The sequence below is a fragment of the Diuraphis noxia genome, unplaced genomic scaffold (assembly GCF_037042655.1).
Source record: "Diuraphis noxia isolate RWA-SAM2 unplaced genomic scaffold, SU_Dnox_SAM2 contig0001, whole genome shotgun sequence".
Taxonomy (NCBI): Eukaryota; Metazoa; Arthropoda; class Insecta; order Hemiptera; family Aphididae; genus Diuraphis; species Diuraphis noxia.
The window spans coordinates 42632396-42655025 of record NW_028301711.1 but is presented as its reverse complement, the minus strand read 5'-3'; the positions used below and the strand labels follow the sequence as shown (position 1 = coordinate 42655025).

The 22630-nt window shown below is 27.7% G+C and overlaps 2 protein-coding genes across 4 annotated transcripts; both read right to left on the bottom strand.

Moving 5' to 3' along the window:
* Positions 1 to 1987: 1987 nt before the first annotated feature.
* LOC107169623 (uncharacterized) lies at positions 1988 to 4636 on the bottom strand. The gene is made up of 3 exons (XM_015519424.2): positions 4379 to 4636; positions 2355 to 2698; positions 1988 to 2171 (listed from the first exon to the last, which is right to left on the bottom strand). Exons 1-3 carry the CDS (start codon positions 4433 to 4435, stop codon positions 2129 to 2131), a joined length of 444 nt encoding a protein of 147 aa, XP_015374910.1. The 5' UTR covers positions 4436 to 4636; the 3' UTR covers positions 1988 to 2128.
* Positions 4637 to 11297: 6661 nt separating this feature from the next.
* On the bottom strand, positions 11298 to 22290 carry dia (diaphanous related formin 1). Of its 3 annotated transcripts, none has more exons than XM_015519429.2 (18): positions 22269 to 22290; positions 21048 to 21120; positions 19943 to 20185; positions 19719 to 19820; positions 19443 to 19642; positions 18366 to 18684; positions 17757 to 17867; positions 17453 to 17688; positions 16666 to 16796; positions 16430 to 16578; positions 15660 to 15989; positions 14277 to 14419; positions 13911 to 14178; positions 13559 to 13798; positions 13207 to 13467; positions 12627 to 12791; positions 12016 to 12259; positions 11298 to 11935 (listed from the first exon to the last, which is right to left on the bottom strand). In XM_015519429.2, exons 2-18 carry the CDS (start codon positions 21084 to 21086, stop codon positions 11847 to 11849), a joined length of 3270 nt encoding a protein of 1089 aa, XP_015374915.1. In that variant the 5' UTR covers positions 21087 to 21120; positions 22269 to 22290; the 3' UTR covers positions 11298 to 11846. The 3 variants fall into 3 exon arrangements, with proteins under 3 accessions (XP_015374915.1, XP_015374914.1, XP_015374916.1); XM_015519428.2 differs by lacking the exon at positions 22269 to 22290 and adding an exon at positions 21507 to 21631; XM_015519430.2 differs by lacking the exon at positions 22269 to 22290 and adding an exon at positions 21363 to 21621 and having other exon boundaries at positions 11299 to 11935.
* Between the last annotated feature and the right edge of the window lie 340 nt (positions 22291 to 22630).

The window sequence follows — 22630 nt, the reverse complement described above, 5'->3', positions numbered from 1 at the left end:
ATAATGATAAAAAATGACTTTTTAACCAGGAAAAAAGCTTCATAAGCTCACTGTTATTATATTAGAAGAAAATATAAGATATGTTTTATAAAGATAAAAAACATTTTTGATCTTTTCCCAAAATAAATTTTTTACCGGCGGGATATTCACCGACAACCCGTCACTATTTGTAATAGTTCTTACGATGAAACAAGAAGTGATAGTCGAGGTAAGACCGAATTAGAGGTGTCAAAGATGGTCCCGAACTTAGGGTTTAGAGGCTGGTAAATAATTAATTTATAATACCATAATGTGTTCCAATATTTGTGGGCTACAAAAAAGGTGGTCGAGACACTTGTGAATTTGCGAGATTTGTGTAAAATCACCAATATTGTTTGAAATCGTTTTATTTCAAATTTAATTAATGGCTCTTAGCTGTCTAATCAATCAGTCAAACATGTTAGCCCGTCCTATAACGCGGCTTAAGTTATACTGCTGCCGTATAATTTGAAATATGGTATGGAGTTCATACTCCTATGAATCTCTGCAAATATAACCTAATTTTTTTTATGTTCACTGTCTAGACACTGCATTTAATAAACTTCGAATATTTAAAATTTAAAACCATTACCTATTAATTTAATATTATGTGACATATTTTGTGATGCATACATTATCTGGGGCTTGTCATTGTCATTCATTTTTATACATTAATCTAAATTCTTTTTTATGTACCTATTATTAAATATAAATTATTATGCTCTTGTCATATTTCATTTTTCCATGCTTATCAAACATTCGATTTTAGAAAAAATTAATTTTAATTACTTTCTAATTTGATTTCTATATTGTGTGCAAAATACGCGTAGGAATATTAAAGCCGTATTCAAGTTTTATTATTTTATCAAAACAACAACAATAAGCAGATACACAAAATTCAGCGTTTGGGTGGGACAACTAATTAGGTATTTTGAGTTATTCGATCACAGTGCGGGAAAAACTTTTTTTCGTAGTCAGAAATTGTAATCACATGCTTATCACCCACGAATATAATTATGTTGATTCAATCGTAAATAGCATAGTCAACAACGCTTTCATTCATCCAAGCTATCCATTAGACTGTCAACAACTTCTAGCAAAGTCCTCTAATAGTATGAATTGTAAAAACAATAGCCCTAATACATTTTTTAAGTTAAGTATTGTGGTATTCATGGATCCAACAAAACATTTATTGGACTACATAATATAATTGAACTATAAAAACTTAACGAAAAATATATTGGGCTATAATATTTTGTCCTTAACTTAATAGAACAAAATAGATTGGAATAAAATGGCATAGGTCTAATATTTTCAGACTAAAAATTATCTGGACCTTGTGAATTGGACCAAAATTCTGCTAACCATGAGTACCATATATATATAGGTAATTCACATGATAAACTATACATAATAAAGGCAATCGATATAAGTGAATGTTGTATAACAAATGAATATAAAAAATTAGTAGATTCCTACCTACCAAATTGTTATCTATCGTTTTGATTTTGTTCGTTCTTCGATAACAAAGTTTGCCCATCATATAAACTTGTACAAGATGGTACACACCACCTATACTTAAATAATACAATGTGGAACGGTGTCTGGCTTCACTCATAAAACGTGATTTAAGTGCCAACACTGACTGCAGGTGCCACTAGTTCCCGGATGTGGGTAATCATCTGAATTCTTAGCGACAAATCTTTGCCACCCAAACACGTGTTTTAACTAACCGTACCCTCCACCGAAGTTTAAACCTACTAAAAATAACCACCTAATAGATTATGTTGACACGGTTTAATAAATAATAATTAATATTAATAAAAATAATATGATATTAATATGTAGATGGATAATATAATATAAATGTAAATCATAAATATAAATTTTATTATTTCATGCTTATGCGTCGCAGTTAATAACATCGTATACCTAGGTAATCACATTACGGATTAAATAAAAATAAAAATAAAACAAAATTACTTGTGTATATTTTTCACAAAAATATAGTTATCATTATTTTATTAAATACCATAATTATCTGTTAAACTGTGATTTTGCATGAAAATGGTCATATTTTCATATATTTTAAATGCGCCTCTTTGTGTTTTCAAATGTATTGAATTCTCGTGTTGGCAATTCCAGGAAAATATCTGCGTAAAATATGTTCAAATGAGCAGAAAATATTTTATAATATACAGTTGATAAATTAAGTAGGTAATCAAAAACAATATTAATTTAGTTTATTAAACAATATTTTTAGAAAATACCATTATTTTGAGACTATCAAATGTTAGTTAATGTGAATTTCTGATTGAATATGATTTTATACATACTTGCTGAGATTTTCAAAAAACCTAAATTGATCCATTATTGGATTATTGCTATAATACGATACACTCGAATGCTCAGTAGGATACTTGGTTGCACCGTTCGCCGCATTATTTTCTATTTGTTGTTTTTTATTCTTATTCTGTTGTTTAGACGACTTATTTTTATCTTTATTATCGCTTTGATAATGTATTATTGGCTGTGGTTTATTTGTTTTGATAACATTTTGTCCGTCACTAGACACTGATTGGGTGAGAATGTTATCTTCGGTAATAACAGATCCTTTATCTAAGTTAAACTCGAACGGCAAATCTGAATTTGGTACTCTTGCGGCGGTCGATGTAAGAACCTATACACAGATTAAAAATTAATATTCTGTGAATTTGCAAATTGTTATGTCGTTTGACGTTATTAAAACATAGTCAGCTCTCTCAGTAGCTGCTCATTTTAAAACTCTATCTCTACCATAGGCGCAAATTATCCAAAAACATTAGGGGGGGCTTAAGCATCAACAATGTTTGAGGAAACAGATCAAACTAACTAAACATTTTATATAAAAAAGGTATATTTTTATTTTCATTATTTATTTATTAAAAATTTAAAGATCAAGTGCGCTTATTTTCATCAAACTTATTTGAAATTATGTCATTATCAATGACTATATCGCTCTCAATATGAATTATCGATCAGTCAGATAGTCTTTCCTGACCCATCGTGGAAAAACACTAAACGTGAACGATGAATAATATTGAACGACCTCGAACTATTTTATAATCGCGTAAACTCATGGTTGGGTAATGCCATGATTGGAACTGTTCTAGTATTATAGTAAAAACTATTTATAATTTATAATCAATGATATTATGTATTTATGTTTGTAATAACACTAATAACTAATATAATTGATATTTGATAATATTATATATATATATATATATATATATATTATCATTTTATAGTGACGGTCGCCGGTCGGCAGGACGGAATGCAATCAAGCTACAAAATTATTTTAATCCTAATATCCTATTTTATGGAATTACCTACTTCGGGTCTAATTAAATAAAACCATTGACTAATTATAATTATTTATTATATTATTTATAATAATCAATGATAAAACTTTATAGTGGTCGTTGCGGTCGGTCTGCGTAGATTGTAGATACTCTGAATTTTATTATTTACATACCTATATGTTTAACAGTTTATTATTTCCCGTTAATATCATAATTTCACAACAATTATTGTGATATTATATAATATGTTTTATATATCATTGCAGTTTAATATATCCAGACGTAAACTCGACATATTATATTATAAATAATCAAATAAATATGAAACTGTTTTTGAATTTTTAAGAAATGTAATTATTATGGAAATATGATGGTAATAGTACTAAAGTTATAAACACGGGATTGGGGGTGCTATAGCATTTAACATTCAAGGTGCTAATAGCACCCTTAGCACCCTTGCGATTTGCGCCTATGCTCTCTACTCATAGTTTTTTTTACCTACCTATACTTATATATATATATATAAATATATATACATATAATATAGATAAACCCGAATACTAATGTTAAGTTATTCATTTTATTTTAACTAATTATTATACGATTTTTAAAACTTTTGTATCTACACATAGGTAATGATGTATGTTTAATAAATCTGTAACTGAATTATGAAAGTACCTATTACCAACATAATGTTAATTTTATTTTAGGGGGGAAATAAACAGTGGAATTTAAATTTTTTTCAAATAGAAAAACTTACCGGTGAAATTTACATGCGCCTTATAATTTTATGTAAGTTTGTATTTCAAAAATTGTTTGACTTTAATGTAAACGTTATACCTATTACGTATAAGTAGGTATTAGTTGATGCACGAACAACTTACTATTTACCAGTGTAACATTAAAGTTATTTTAAAAAAAATATTGTGGAACGATATCTATCTTCATCTATATGTTTGTAAGGGATTGAATCAACCCCCTCCCCAAAAATACGTATACTTTTAAAGTTTACTCACAGATGGATGTATCAAAAGACAACCGAGCAACGCAGCTATCAATGTAATCGTCGTCATCGTGTGTGCAATAATAATAATAACAACAACAATAATTAATAGATAATTATTGTAATTATGTAATTATATGAAAGTATTATTGATGAATTCTCGGCAGTTGATATCAGCTATTGCAGCCAACAAGTACTCATACACTACCTTTTATAAGTTTACATTAAATGATAGGTATGTTGTGCGCGAGTGTTTTAATCGTTTTAACGCGACAGTTGGATGTACTTTGTGCCTGGCCAATACTTCAACAGAAAATTAACGAAAGGTAAATAAAAACGGTCGTTAAACACAAAATTATAATATCCAACTACAGACATCTAACTAGCAATTATATATATATATATATATATATTTATATACATTATACATATTAGGTACACGTGTACGTCAATAATGTTTAACTTGTTTGATGATTTCATTTATGTGTGTTGTATCGTTTGGTTATATAGCCTATATTGTATCTAATGCTATGCAGTTATTGTAATTATATATCCGCGTCCTGTAGTATAGGTGCTTGCCTGTATTTATGTTTATTTCTAAGTAAATACAAATTCGTGTCATATTTGCCTGGTTGAATTAGGTACTGTGACAATATAAGGTACGGTGTACCCATTACATTTTATATTTTTGTATACCAAAATTATTGTTGGTTTATTAACATAATAACAACTCTGTAGGATTATAGATAGGTAGGTAATTATTAAATTGTACGTTATATATAGACGATGTATATAACTACATGTGTATTTTTTGTTATTCGAGATTTGAATTAATTCATTACAATAGAATTCAGCGTTTCTCCACCTGTGGTATGCGTACCATTATTGGAACATGGAAAGCTCATATGTGGTATGCTAAGAAAATCTCGTTTCATGAAAAAAACCAGAATGGATGATTATTCGCATTAAATTGGAGTGTAGCAATCCCTTAGAAAATTCCCAATCTATTGTTTCTCAAGTCCTTTAAGAAAATGTTGAGCATGAAAGAGGCCTCCCCAATTTAATTGTATATGGAGTTCCGGAGTCTAATTCACCGATTACCTCTGTAACGATTAATCATGACAAACTTACCGTTTCTAGTTCTCTTGGTTCACTCGACAATGCAGTTCCTGATAAGCAAGGCCGTAACTGGCAAAAAATTTCGGGGGGAGGGGTCCAACATTTTTTTAAATATAGATACTAAACACTTCATTTTTACGTTAAAAATATAAAATTGTATTATTATCATTATTAAAAACATAGGTCATTATTATAATATGCAATTTACATAAACATAATAGTTGATTGTTTATATACATATATAGACTATTTAACTATTATTCACACTACAAAAGCACAAATCCAAAAAAAGATAAAATATAAAATACAATTTTTTCAATATTAAATTTACAAAATAATTATTACGGCGTTGAAATAAAATAAAATGGTAAATTTAATCTTATTTTAAATTACTGTTTTAACAAAAATATACAATTATTATTTAATACAATTTATAGTTTATAAACTATATTCACCGCTAAAATTTTTCTACTTTTAAAAATTTCGGGGTGAAGGGGGGTCCGGACCCCTGGACCCCCACCCCAGGTTACGGCCTTGCTGATAAGTATAAGCTGATTCGTCTTGGTAGATCCCGTGCTGATTTCACACGTCCAATAAAAATTATTTGTGAATCTAAGGATGCCGACTCCAATCTATTTTCTGCATACAACTCTGCTAAATGTTCTGGGAAGCCTTTTTCTGAAGGTTTTCGAATGTCCAGGGATAGAACTACCTTACAGCGAAAGCTCTTACGCACATGCTATGAAGGCCTTGAAAGGAGAGTCAAAAGTGGTGAAACTGGCCTGCGTGTGGTATTCATGAACGGGTTCCCTACTGTTGGTTAAGCGCTTTCACAGTTATAAACAAATATATTTATAGCACCCTAGAGGAGTATTAAACTAGAGTTAAGGGACAATTTGGTAATTACTCCTCCCGGTAAGTAAACTACAGCATACTATAGAATTTTTTTTCACTTAATAGAAGAATTTGCCCCCGCGCTAATATCTAAAAGTCAGCGCCTCTGGAAGTATGCTGAATTTCGTTTTTTATATCCCCTGTGAACCTCATAACTACGAATCAGTTATATAACTCAGCTAGGACTGGTTTCCTTGGCTGAGCGTAGGCGGTTGGCGGACATCAAATTCTTGAAAAAATTATTAGATGGAATTATCGACTCTCCTGAATTGCTTTCCTTAGTCTGTTTTCGTGTTCCTCAACGTCCTTCCCGATCTGATGCTCCTTTTTATGTCCCTTTCGCCTCCACAAACTATCTAAAAAATGAACCGATTTCACGTATGACCAGTAATGCCAATATTGACCCTTCGTGTCTACTTACTTTATAGCTGTTTTGTTTAACTATATACTTCTTATCTTAAGTAATATAATTGTATTAATGTCTATGAATATAATGTGTAATTGTATTAAAGGGTTATATCCCGTATATTTAATAAAAATTAAAAAATTAAAAAATAAATTAAATTACTTGCTTCGTTTGATATAAATAACAACTGTGAATACTTCATTTTCCATTAATTGTGCACCAAACGCTTAAACTATTAGATTCTGAACGAAGTGATGAATGTATTGATTTTACAATGATGGGTTTTTTTTGTGTCTGTGTACAGCATAACTAGTCGAAATAATGCTTAAATTTCAAACTTTGGGGGTGGTTTCCGATGTAAAAGTGAATATCCTTGGTGCATTATACAGGTCAAAAGTAAACATTTTCCAACAGTTTTCAAAAAAATCGAGAGAAACAAAAAAAAATGACAGAAAAACGAGAATTTTTACGCAAAACCCGTTTTCGACCAAATCGATTTTTTTATATGGTTGTAATTCAAAAACTAATAACTGTAAATACTTGAAATTTTCACCAAATGTTTATGTTAGTGATATTTATATATAGTTTAATTTTCAAAATTTTTTGACTTTTTTTGAGTTATTTATAGACCACTGAAATTTTCAATTTTTTTGAGAATTTTTTTTTGAAGTGCCAGTAAAAAAATGTTGGACGACCAAAAAAACTTGAAAATTTAATACAAGGTTCCTTATGAGTTGTTCTTATTGTAGCTAAAAAAAATTAAAAATCGTAAGTCACAATTTTTTTTTATAAGCGTTTATATTTCAAATTTTTACGAAATCTGTCGAAAACTCAAAAATTTGCAAGTAATTTTGAAGTTGAAAAATCATAAAAATGTTTGTGTTTATAACTAAGAATTAAAAATACATCACTAAGTTTTCCATAAGTTTTCCTTCAAGTAGCTATAAAGAAAACTCGAAGCATCATTATAGGAAAAATTTTAAGTGCGTTTCAATTTTAAATTTTTACGAAATAGAGTAATGATAACGATTTACCTACTATACAGCAGAGCAACATCCACGACTTACCCGCTTTTCATAATTTTTAGTTCTTAGAGAAATAATATTCCACATCCACACATGTAAAATAACGTTTAAATTTTTTACGATAAAAAAAAGATCATTAGGTTAAGTGGTATCATAAGTGGTTCATGAGCATTTTAAGCTGTGCATGATTCACATACATACCTAACAAGGTTGAGAACCGCTGATATAATTTTTGTTTTTGGACGGGCGGGCGCACATCAATCCATTGAAAAGAACTGTCATGATTCACAATATTCAAAGTACTGCTTTAAAAGGGTATAACTGCATACCCATAAGCCACAATAATATAATGCAATAACCAAATGGCCAACAAGTGGACTGAACTGAAATTTTAAATGACACGGCTTCATAATAAATTAAGTACTTACCGTCAACACCCCTCACCACCATATTTACTTATGTCAAAGTTATGATGTAAATAAAATTTGGCCGAAAGAGCCAATAGTTCGGCCCTAGCTATCATGTAATTCTGTGCCGCTGTCACGGATTGGCATCACCCCTTCTGAAAAGTTGACTAAGATGCGTCAAAATTGAGCCCATCAGCCCGGCCACTGACCAAACCACCCCCTTTCTTACTGCTTTGGTGTGCACCTGCAGGTTTAATTAAATACAATTCACAAGTAAATATACACATTTATTCGCGTACATTTGACATCTAAAACTTTATAGCTCGTGGTTTAAATTTGGTGTATCAAAAACTTTTTCTTTCAAAAAAAATAAAATAAATAAATAAAATGATAAAATGCATAACATAAGCAGTAAGCACCCTTAGTTTTTTTTTAATGAAATTGTACCTATGGTGCGGCCTCTGACTTACACACGCACGTAAGACAGAGGCAACATGAACTCCTTCCTCTAAGGCAGTGTTTCTCAAACGGATGGTCACGACCGCTTTGACCCCGCAAAACATTTTTTTGGGGTCACCAATTCATGAAAAAAGAACCTTTTCACTTAGAATCTTATAAATTTAGTTATGATATTGATAGTAAGTGTAATATATATTATATTATAAACTAATACCAGTTATATATAAAATAAATTTCAAGAAAAATATTTCTTATTACATATAAGATAACGATATAATCGATTACACGTTGTTCTGAGTATGTTACTGATGTTTCGTCAATCATCATTTGTACGTCGTACATCAGGTGAAGTAAATTGTGTGATTATATTATTATAAGTTCGTACATTGTACATTGTGCGTTTTATCAAATACCTAATTAAATAATGAATAAGCAAACATCTTTGGAAATGAAATTTCATCAAATTATTCATCTTCAGTAATTTTGAACGATCTCGACTTAGATGTTAGTGAAAATGAATGAGACCGTCACCACCATTTTAAAAAGTAAAGCTAACTGCAAAAATATTGAAGTCTAAGGTAATTATACAGTGTATTCATATTATATAGGTAGAGTAAGGTACATTTTAATTTATTCAAACCGGGATAAACATTTTGTATGATTTTCATGGGAGAAATCGTACCACTCCTCCACGGTCAACCACCAATTTTTAATATCCTAGCTATTTTGCAAATTCGATTTACATTTTTTTATCTTATAATAATGGGATAATAGCGCAAAAATAAATTGTATTACCTATTACCTTGAACAGTATTGTAACTGTTGCACTATAAAAATTAACAGATTACACTTAAAAATTTACCAGTCATATTATTTGTAGTACTCTAATATAGTGCGTTTTTCTGTTTTTCTATTTCAAAAACTATAGTGATCAAGTTCAGTTAAATTTAGTTTTATTATATCGAATTTTTACGGTTAGGTAATCAACTTGATTATTCCATCATGTATTGGATCTTATAAAGAAACCATTCATGACAATGTTGGTCAATCGAGTGATCTTAACTTTCCTAGTCTATCATTTATCAAAATAAAACCCTACATATTTAGTGTCACAGAATTTTAAATTTATTTTTAATAATTCTCGATAAACATGCCTATTATTAATGACTGTAAACATTAAATAATTGAGTAAAATATCTTTAAAGCATAACATTATATCTGAATGTCATGATTCAATAATTAATTTAAAAAATACAAAATATTTTTTGATTTCTAATTAAATTCACCCGATTAAATAGGTCTTTAAAACAAATTTACAAATGGTGAAAAATTTTAGCAAAGAATTATGATAACAATTATTAATAATAATAATTAATGAAGGGAATTGTTTCTATGAATATTACTTAAGTAAAATATCATTAAACTTACTGTTGAATAGAATTTAGTATTTAATCAGTAGAACATTTTTTTTTTTTTTAGCATTATCTAAAAATTGTGAATATTGTCAAGATATAAAATTATATTTATGGGCCAGGTTTAAGTAGTACTTCATTGATAGTTATTTTGTATATTGTGTCATTAATAGTTTAACTTTAATATCATTTGTATTAACTTAAAAACCTCTATACATAACTTAAATATTAGTTACCAAAATGATTTTGATACAGATTAATAAATTAATGCATACCAATATGCACAATTTATAAATTTAAATATGTCATATACATTTTTTAAATTTGTATAAATATATTATTTTAAATTATATTTTCGATGTACATTTGTATACAGATATATAATAAATCGTTAGTTACAATATTTCTTAACTATATTATGTATACTCAAATAATATAAAATGTTTAACCGTTAACATTTTTACAAACACATATAACAGTTGTGTTGATATCCTAGTTATTATACAAAAAAGTCTAAAATCAAAATATAAGCATTAGATTTTAAAATTTTTGATTTTGACATCTGATGACACTTGTATTAAAAATAAAAACATTCAAGATACAAGAATATAAATATCAATACCATAAGAATTAAGGTATAGTAGAACTTTTATACAACTCAACAGTAAAGTTTGAAAAAAAAATACTAAATTATTTTCATTGATTTGTAAATAATTCACATGATAAGTATTAAAAAAAAATATTTTATTAAAATGTTGTATAATTCACAAAATAAACTTACTTGATAGTAATATGTTTAGTTAATTTAATCAATATAAATGAGCAACAATATTCGAGACAGTCTCATAATTTTATCAATTTTATTTCAATATTTTATAATAATTATTTAACTATCTTAAAAAATTGGATATTTTAAAGAATTTGTTACATACAATTGTTAATTCAAACTAATTTACCTAAAATGTCATAAGTATCACAGGTTTGAAAAATAATTTGATTTTTTTTATTAGTATCATAGGTATATACGATGTCATAAAAATATTTTAATCTCAATAACACAGTTTGTTAGTTAACTGCTTATTTGTATTATAATATATTATATATATAAATATAAAAAAGATGCTTATGATGAACAACTACAATAGTAGAAGAGGCAATTAAAAAACAATACATTTAACATATTAAATATAATATCCTTATTTTTTAAACAAAAATAAAATTTTCAACAGTAAAACAGGTTTTATATATTACAATTCTGCTAAAATAACAAAATGTGACTAATACATAGTAAAATAATTGAATAAATTCTAGTATTAAGTTAATATACAATTTTCTAAAATTGAAAAGTTTTGTTTTACTACTCATTTAGTAAGAATGACTTGAGTGAATAATAAAAATGATAATTCTACTATCATCATATTTCAATTAAAAAATAGAATATTATTATTACAATTATATTTTATTAGACTTAAATTTTATTTAAAGCTAACAAACTATTATGTGAATTATGTATAAAATGTTCATACTTAATATGCCTCTTTTACTATTCACATATTATTGCATATCATATTACTGCATGTTTTGTTCTAAGTTATTTTTAAATAATTAATTTATCACAAATAAAATATTGTTGATGAAAATAGTAAATATTTAATTTGAATTAATACAAAATACAGTTGAATACCTAGTTGATTTACGGAAATAACAAAATGTAAAATTTGCACCAAATTTCATCTATAAGCAACTGCAATGAGAATTGTTAATGTTGAACTCGTGTAGTTGGTAAATCTCGCTCAGTAAAAGCAGTCCTTGATCGACTGCGATATAATAATGGAGCTCTTTTATCATCTAAAATATTATAAATTTACATTAGATACAATACACATATAATTACACGTGATAATTGATGTAATATAAAAGTGTATTACCTCCGGTATTTGTGCCACCTGGTCTTCGACGTCTTTGATCGCGACTAAATGCAGAACCAGTTTGCAATGCCTCAAACAAACTATCCATTACACCTTCTTGTGTATGATCTGCATTCATATCAATTAGTGCTTTTTTACGTGCTGCTCGTTCCTTTTTTTCTTTCTCTGCTTTATCACGAGCATCTCGAGCCCGACGACTTTTTTCTTCAGCTTCTCTTAGCTTATGATTTTCTCTTTGAGCTTCCTAAAATTCATATTATTTTTTATAATTACACATCGATAAAATATTTTTTAGATCATTATAAAGTTAATTTAAAGATCAAAAGCAGACTCTGGTAATAATTAACTGTTTTGATCAATGGTCAATTTACATAAATTAAAAAATAGTATAATATAGTATATATGAATAATGAATAGAGTAAGCTATAAAGTACTATAGAGATTGATAACACTTTTAAAGGGAAATAATTTTTAATGATTGATATTATAAAATGTATTGTATATCGCAGAATAGAACAAAATTAAAATAACATGTTTTTGACACCGAGACGTCTATTTAGTGTATTACACTATTACAATTCATTAATAGTAATTATTCAAAATTTACTTACATAGAAACTATCTTTAAATGCTTTAAGGTCGGTGAAAAATTCTTCTAAGGTATATTTTGACTTGTCAAATACATAATATTCAGCTAAATCATCATATAAAGCTTCCATTTTCTTACACATATTTTGTAACAATTCAAATTGTGACTTGGCTTCTTTTGCAAATGGCTATAAAAAATGTTTCAAAATTTCGAAATAATTATTATAGTAGTAATTTTATTACTACATTTTAATATAATATTTTTAATTTTAAACATTATTTATTTAAGAAATAAACCAATATTAAAATACCACAAGAGTAAACAAAGATAACAAAATCAAGGGACTAATGATTTATGCTGCAGTTGTATTTAAAAAAAAAAAAACAAGGTTTGGAAAATTTGTCTGAACTGATTTTAGTGCTATTATAAAAATGCAAAATGCAAAATTTATTTTTTGTATGGTATAAATTATATAGAGATGCATTTTTATTATTGTAACTTAAAAAACAAGAATAAAGTTTTGAACTCAATGAATATTTTCTTAAAGCTCTAAAATAGTTTAAAAAACTTATGTTTATTATGGATTTGTAAGGAATACTTACAGTCATAACTTCTGAAAATAAATCATCTTCACCACATTGTTGTTTACTACAATTATTAGCAAGGTCTACATCGAGGTTACGTAAACTCGTATCCATAATACGTAATGTTTTTTGTATAACATCAATTGATACTCTAGCAGCTCTATCACAGTGTGTTAGCTCATCACCAAATGTAATTAGGTCTGGATAGTTTTTTTCAACGATATCAACAAGATAATGAAGAAGAGTTGACTTATTTTCTACATCTTTTATTGCAGCGAGCTGTTTGAGTAAGAGAAGTAAATTAGATGTTTTTAAATTTCAATACATTATTTATTAATTTAATGAATTTAATAACTATAATAATACTAACTTTTGGTAAAAAACTTATCTCAAAACCATAGGCTTGCCCATTTCGTGAACCACTATTCATATAATTCCCCAATAATAAAATAAGCTCCAACATTTTATTAAATTTAACACCACTTTTAACTTCTTCACAAGCTGCTGTACCTGCTACAATAGCTGGCTTAATATCTTGTACCATCTCAGGATGATGTTGTCGATAACTTAAAGATTTTAGCCTAGGAAGCAGTCTTTTAATTTCTCCCATCTACAAATAATTTAAATTATGTTAAAAATTAGGCATAATCACAATTTGTAATAAATTTAAAACATTAGACTTTAATCTTTCGGATAACTTAAATAGGTTACAAAATACTCACAGTTACAGCAAATTGTTCTGCTTCTACAAGATCCTCAAAAGGACAATCCAAATCTCTTAGTTTTTTTAATTGATCTGGTGGTGGTAAATAATTGATAAGTTGATCCAGTACATTGCCTTTTAATACTACATCATCACATTTAAGAACACCGCGTTTCACATCAGCATAGCTTAAATGTTTTAGTGAACCGCCCAATAAAATAGAAAGATTTTGCGAAGCTTTTGGTTCTAATACTTTTAAACATCTTACTTTCTTTAGAGTCATTGTCCTACAAGTATGATGAAAAAAGTGGTATTGTTAGAAGTTTTTTGACATTCAACATTTTTCTTATTTTTAATTCAATAAAATTATAAAATATTATTATACTTGTCAGTGGAATCTTCTGGTTTTTTTCGAGCTGGTTTTGATGAAAACTTTTCAGATAACCCTTGTAATATATCATTAGATGCTAAAGCTTCTTCTTGAACACGTGCCCAAAAACATTTGTCAGATACTTTTTGAGGTATTATCTAAAATTGTATGAATATAGAGAGTTAAGCGACTGAAAGTATAATAAATATTACCTAATATAACTTAATTATTATTAGGGATTGGATTTAAATGCCATAAAAATATCAAAATATGCATGTATGACTTAAAAACTCTAAAAATACCAAAAAATGTAACTAAAAATCTCCAAAAATTGGTCACACTTTACAGTACCGTTATAACTAGAAGTTGGATTTATATTCTCTTAAAATCCTTAAAATATGATGTTTTTATGTCGCATAAATTAGGCAATATATTCTCTTAATATTCTTTTAAAATACCAGATATATGATGTTTTATGTCCTTAAATATGCAAAATATTCTTTTAATATTAATAAAAATTCAGTTTAAATTTATTTTAGCTAACGAAATAACCTATGTGCTACCGCAATCGATAAGGAATACCTGGAGATTAATTTTTATTAAAATCCAGAAATTAATTATTTATAAACAGAATTATTTAGTGAACATTATACCTATCAAAGTGCTGATATACGTGAAATATATTCATTATATGCCGATATTACAAAAATATTCTCAAATATTCTCTAACCCATAAAATATGCTTTTTTATGAGGAATACATTTTTTCCTATGAATTCTGTGTTTCATGAATCGTAAAGATTTCTCACTCCCACTTAACTGCATAGACTAGAAACAAATATGTAAAATCACAAAAATCCGACCTCTAGTTATAACATTATTGCTTGATAACAAAATACAATGATAAAAGTTATATGCAAATAAGTTGGCTAATAGGTTGGTGTGACATAAAGATAAATTTAAGCTTTGTTTAATTTAAAACTAGATTACCTGATATTACAGTTCAGAACAGAAAATATATTGCAATTGCATAGAGCTATGTTTATATTTCAATGAATTCAATTGTTTTAGTCATAATATAAGAAATAGGTTAAAAATGTCCAAAAAGTTTTAAAAATTAATAACAACATTAAAAATTGATAAACATGCAGAATGATTACAACATGGAGTAATTGAAACACATCTATAGCTTGGAACACTAGTGTAAGACTGTAAGACATTCTAGAAAAGGATGCAAAAACATTAAAATCCAAGTGTTAGTTATTATAAGATAATATTTTACTAATCAATAATAATATTATCCGTCTTGTACATTAAAAAACATCTAATATAAATTATAAGTTCATGTTACTATCACCTTTATTCTTAAAATATACTTGTATTAATTATGTTTACTTACACTTTTCCAGTTTGCTCGCTTAATACCTTCTACATGCCACAGTTTCTTAGGTTTAAGACCAGGAGGTAGTTGAGATCCTAAATTACCAAGTGGCGGTGGTGGACGAGGTATTCCACCCCCCGTCATACTTGGTAATGGCGGAGGTGGAGGAGGACCACCTCCAGGCATTGGTGGTGGTGGTGGTGGAGGTGGACCAGCAGAACCAGGCATAGGAGGCGGAGGTGGGAAATTACCACCAATAGGTGGTGGTGGTGGTGGCGGCGGCGGTGGTGGTGGAGGTGGAACACCAGTATTTCCATCTTGCTTTTTATTTAATCCTGGTTTCCCATTCTAAATTATAAAACATGGCAATGTTAAAATAATGTATTGTTAATAATATGCTATAAACATTTTGATATTTTTATCTTTGTCCTCAATGTATGTATACGGTATTTGATTTTCTAAGAAAACTTTTAAATTTGTAATATCAAATAACGATATATAATACAAGTTTATCTACAATATTTGTAAATGAATACTTAAGTATCATTAATGAGTATACAGAAATATTCTTAAAATGTCTATATTCTGCTTAATTAATTAAATTATCAGTCCAAAATAATAATGTATATATATTTACAACAAATTTTCTTATGTTGTTCATACTTGCTTAGCAGAACTTACCTACCATTTATATTTTCTGTTAACATATTAACTTAAGCTAATTATTAATTGAAATATTTGAAAAGAAATGATGTATTTTTCACTAATTATTACAATAAAATATTTACGTTTTCCATAGATGAGTTTAACATGAACTCTTTTATTGTGGTTTCAGCTTGAATTAATTTGGCTTCTGCTTCTTGGCGAGTAGCTACGGCGTGCTCTAATTTATCTTTTAACTCTTCAACTCTTCTATCTTCTTCAGCTTTAGATTTTTCTATCGTCAAAAAATAGTTAAAATTAATCTAAAAGAGTTAAAGTTATAACTTATAACACAGTTCAGAAAAAATTGTTATTTATTTACCAACAACAGTGTCAATTAATGGTTGTACATCTATTTGAAAACGCTTAGTAGCATGAAAATCTGGATCACAGCCATTGCGATGTAAGACAATTTGTGATACACATTCTTCTATAAGTTTGTAAAAAGCAGGCCTTCAAAAAAAAAAATAAAATTGAAACAAATTATCAACATTTTTTTTCAGTTTATTCTAATAATAGCATACAATACACTAGATAATTTTCAACTGAAGATTGTTTAAAATATGTAGGTTTGGTTTTTAAATTAATAATGATAATTCATTATTGATTTAAATTATCCTATATATATAGTAGTATTTTTATTTTAGTTCTTAAACAACATTTATTGAATTTTTTTTTTGTAGCAATTACCATTTAATAAAATATATAAGATACGTGGTACTTAGTTTATAAATCTTATATTATACAACTAAAAATATAAACAATAATATGAAAAATAACTTTTTCAAAGAGAAGCAAATATTTTAATAATTATAAATATAACTTTAACCATGACAAACCCAGTTATTACAAGAAATTGAATTATTTTTTAATAATTAAAATTAAGATTTTCTACTTATTTTAAATTACCTTCTCGAATGATTTCATCTTTGAAAATACTCAATGAAATATCAAAACTAACAAATAATAATTATTATAACCAGGTTAATTGCTATATTTTTTTAAACTAAATTAGTTAGTTTTCATTGATGTGCAGAAATGATCTTTTTTTGATTTAAAACAATTTTTTATTTTATGATTACCAATTATTAACTGTTAAGAAATGTTACCTGATAGAAACATCATCTTTAATAAATAGAAAATGTTGAAGTATAGACAATAGATATGGTTCAGCAGGCGAATCAGCCACAATGTTCTTAATAACATCAAAACAATCTCCAACGTCATCAAAATCCATGCGTACATTATCAAATCTTTGGACCAATTCTTCATAATCGTCTTCTTTATGTACATTAAATATATTTAATTGTCTACTGAGATCTTCACTGCAATCTTTTTCTAAGCTCTAAAAGATATTCATAACATAAATGATTAAATACTTAAACTAAATTAAAAACTAAAATGAAGACTTACATCAATAACATCATACATGCCAGCTCGCATGATTTCATTTCGTAGATGACCACGAAATTCTAAATCTTCAGGCGTGGATACAATGGCATTAATAAACTGCAAGCAAGCTACCTAATAAAATGGAATTAAGTATATCAGTATACAGCTAGACTAATTACTTAATATTTCTCTCACCACTTTTTAATATTAATTTTATTTATTGTAGTAAGTAAAAAAAAAAACATTTGCATAATATTTTATCATCCCTTAGAAATATATGGTGCAAGCAAAGAATATCTTATTGAATAAAAATATATAGTTTTATACTATAGAATTTTATTTCTCATTTAAAACATTTATTGGAATATATAAAATCTGTAGTAATACTAGTTACAATAAGAATATGAGTGGAAATGTACAGTTGACTATGAAAATCGTGAGGGGAGTAGCTACCCAGCAGTAACACTATATGATTTAAAATATTTATTTTCAATGTAACAAGACTTTGATTGACATTATTTAATAATTATAAAAAAATCGAAAAATTAAAATATTAAATACTTATTTTTTTAAAGTTTAATAAACTGCTATAAATATAGTACATATAAAAGCTAAAATATATTTACTTACTCTCAAAGCTTCATTTCCTATAGTTTTTAGGCCCTGAACGATAGGTAAAAATCGACAACGATTTTCAATATCAGCACTCATAGTTATAGCTTCAAGAGCTTTCTCATGACCATTTGGAGGTATTAAGCTAACAGCTGCTAAGACTTTTACAGCCTCCAACATAACAGCAGGCTTATTAATATCAAGCGATCGAGCAATAACGGTCAATGCTTCTTTGTGTCCAAACATTTGTTTTAAGCCAACAGTGCTATTCATGATTGCTTTTAAACATCTGATACATTCATATTGTATACGAGCAAACTGAGCATTTTTACCATCACTAAAAACAACATCAAATGTTTATTGAAAAATCTTTAAGATTTATTAAATACTAAATTCCAAAATATAAAATTGTTAAAAAATTAAGATTAGATCTTAAAAATACCATATATCAGTAATATTATCAAATTATCACAAATCCAATGTTGTACAATGTACAACCTCAGAAACAAATTAATTTAATTTAAGTTTACAATGTACTAATAGAACTTGGAAAAATTTAATAGATTTTAGTATTAAAACTATAATAATAATTTTCTTTTTCATTGATATTTATATCATATTATCTATCAACAGGAAAGTTGCATTAGATTCAATACAAGTAAAGTATATGTACTTGAAATTTTAACAATGTTTAACTCATATCAATTCTAATATAATGATACAGTATATTTAAGCCAAATTGATGGTATCAAATTATTTTAATGTTTGTGTTAAGTTATAAGTATCAAATCTTGCCTAGTAGTTGCAACATTTGGCCTTATGAACTATTTTTTAAAAGTTGAATCAACGAAAACAAAATCTAGAAATTGCCTTATTTGTTTTCGCCTTCATAGTTACTATCTGATTTACCGAAAAAATCCTTTGATAATCTACTAATATCAATATAATTATTCTTTATAAGTATCAATTTAATGTATCGATACTTACATTCAATATCCTATATCTATCCATCAATAACTTTATTTCCGTTAGTTTTATTTTAATTTCATAAACATATATGATCAATTTAATACTATAATATATACTTTTACTTACTTGCGATAACATTCATTGAGCACAGATAATACTTGACGCAATCCTTCGGTGCCAAATTCACTAACCCAGCTTAATGGATGATTAGTTAAAGCAATACGGAGAGATACTACACAATTATATGTCTTATTGGCACTTAAATCTGGTTGAGAAAGATATTGGATATACTCTGTAGGTTTGTCACATGTTTTTTTATTTCCTTCCTATTAAAATGGTATTTATAACAGCATTAACATTTTTAATACAAAAAAATTCTGATCTAAAAAAAGTTTAACTTACATTATTTGACTTTTTATAATGCATCATTAACATTTTCTTTTTATTCACAACCGATTGGTCTCTTATTGGGGTTTTTTTCTCTTCTGTTAAATTCATATCATCCTAAAATAAATATAAAATTAGATCAATTGAATATTATGTATAGCGTAAATATACTTGTTTGTTAACTAAAAACATTATATTATATGTGTAAGTGAATTATTAGAATATATTTTTATTATTACCAGCATTTCTTCAAACTTATCATTGAGTGCTTCTACATCTAAATGTTCAATAAACATTTCACACTCATCTGCATCGTTGTGGCCACCTGATGAAATATCATTATCCGAGTTAATACGTGGCAAAGAACGGCTGCCAGCACCATATGTACTTCCACTGCTGTAGATACCATTGCCACCGACACCACCGATGGGTGATGCTGCTGCTGACCCATATTTTTTTGGTCGTCCAAACAATGTATCTAGCTGTAAATACATAAATAAAATCAATATTTGATATGGTACACTTGTAGTATGATACCTATTGCTATTCCATTGGTGTTAGTATTAAGGTAGCACACCTACCTACTATAAAATTCTACCTATCAAAAAAACTTTACGAGTATTTACCGTACTTTACCTACTGATATTGATTAATAACAATTTATTTAACTAAAATCGATTTAACATATTGCCAACAATCATCAAGTATTTTAATACGTCATAAATTATTATATTAGCAAAAATTTCAAATTAATATTGTCATTTAGTGTTTTAATGGACTGCCACCATCCCTATTTTAGTTAGCAGTCTATTAAATCTATTACTTTACCCAAAGTGATGGAAGGACATAACATAGAAAAAAATAATATAATATCTAAAAGTAAGTTATCGTGGATCTCGGTAGATATATTTTACAAGTTATCACGATGCCAAAAAAAAACATAGACATATAATAGAAAATAAATAGCTTTTATAGTATCTGTTGTATCATCCTTAAAATATGTTATGTATCTTAAATCTTAATAACTCGAATCATAAGTATGCCCCATAAACAATTAAATAAAAATATAACATAATATATAAGATTAAGACAAGTATGATATGTTGGTAGCTTTATGAAGTTTTCGGGTAGGAAACAAAGTACATGCGTACAATTTTTTTATTAGGTAGCATATTATACTAGTTAACCTTTGATTTACAATAAGTAAGAAAAAAGTAATAGCAGAAAATAATAAAAGTAAAAAAAATTCATGTAAAAATAAAATTTCATATTAAGGAATTTAGTAGGTATTAGTCCAATAATTTAAAATAAATGTATAAATGTATAAATATTAATAGCACTTACAAAACCAGTGGTTGGCTTGGTTTTTTCTCCGCGAGACATGTTTATTCTGTTGAATATTGATTACTTTCAACATCTAAAACAAATAATAAAATCATACAGTTCATTCAACAGACAGAAAAACTTAAATAAATTGTAATATACATAAGGGCTGTAATCTAACAAGAAATCTCAATATCATAATTTAATGAAACAATTGAGAAATATGATGTTACATAGTGGACGTTGCAAAATGTAAAAACCAATAAAATACCAATCGATTTCGAGCATTCTGAAATATTTAAAAAGCAGGTATGACTATTTATCAAAAATATTTACTTAAAAACCTGTTGAATGTTACTACCATACATAATAATATGTATCAGTAAATGAAACAATGCAGGAATCGTGAAAGCGTAGTTAATGATGGAATCTAGTAGAATAGCACCGGTTTGAACATTTCGACGTGTATACGTTACTCACCAAATGATTTTTTAGTTTGTTTGATATATATTATATATTATAAAAGGCAAATAATAATCGTAATAAAACACTTAAAATTAAGTTACAACAACAACAACACGGGCAATTAAAATAACTTGAGTGTTATCACTTATCTGCTTGTACCACAGTCTCGGTTAGATAAGGCATTCTAAAAAAGATAAGATCTCCCACAACCCGTAGTTTGTACCCTGGTCGAACGTACGCTATTCCGTCACAATTCATTGCAACCGTTTACAGATCCAATTGGTCGCAAGTCATCAAATACCGGAAAATCGTCGAATCGTCGATTATTACCCATTAATTTTATACATTTTTATCAATATTACTACAATAATATATCGACGATTCTCATAGGTGTACGCAATTCACGGCACTAACGTGGAATAAAATATATACGTGCGACTATGCGAGCGCAACACTCGAAGGTCCTAACGTTACGCTACGCTCCGTTACGTACCTGTTTTCTACCTACCTCCAAACGGCCGTTATCGTTCTAGGCCGTTTGCGCAATAATTTATTGTGTATTTAATGTATTTATGTATGTATGTAACAAATAAATGTTTGTTCAACGAATAAGTAGGAAACTTTTTATTTTCATGTGCTTAAGTAATATAAATTACATTTTTTGGTTAGGTGCTTAAAAAAAAAAACATAATATAATGTAATGTACATTTTTATAGCGTCATAGACGTTAATGATATGTTATGAATTATGATATGATGATACCTATAAAAACATTACCTACGTCGACTGATTTTTTTTTAAGGCTGTTTGATATTGTATTCCTCGTTACGTAGGGAAAGTAATTTTTATTAAAACAACGCTAACGCACTTTCATGGAACGCCATTTAACTGGCGCGACTTTTTAAGTGGCCGAAACGACGTTGATGTCAGAATTTGTCGGGCCTTGAGAAATTTAGTTTTGATCAAAAGCCAAAAAAAAACTGCAAATACCTACGCGATGCACATAAATATACCAGCTACGGAGGCGGAACTCTACATACCTCTCCCTACTTTAAATAAGCAAAACTATAATGATTTATTTTCGGAGGGGATTATACATAGTCATAGATTACATGCCTATAGTCTTACTATATTTATAC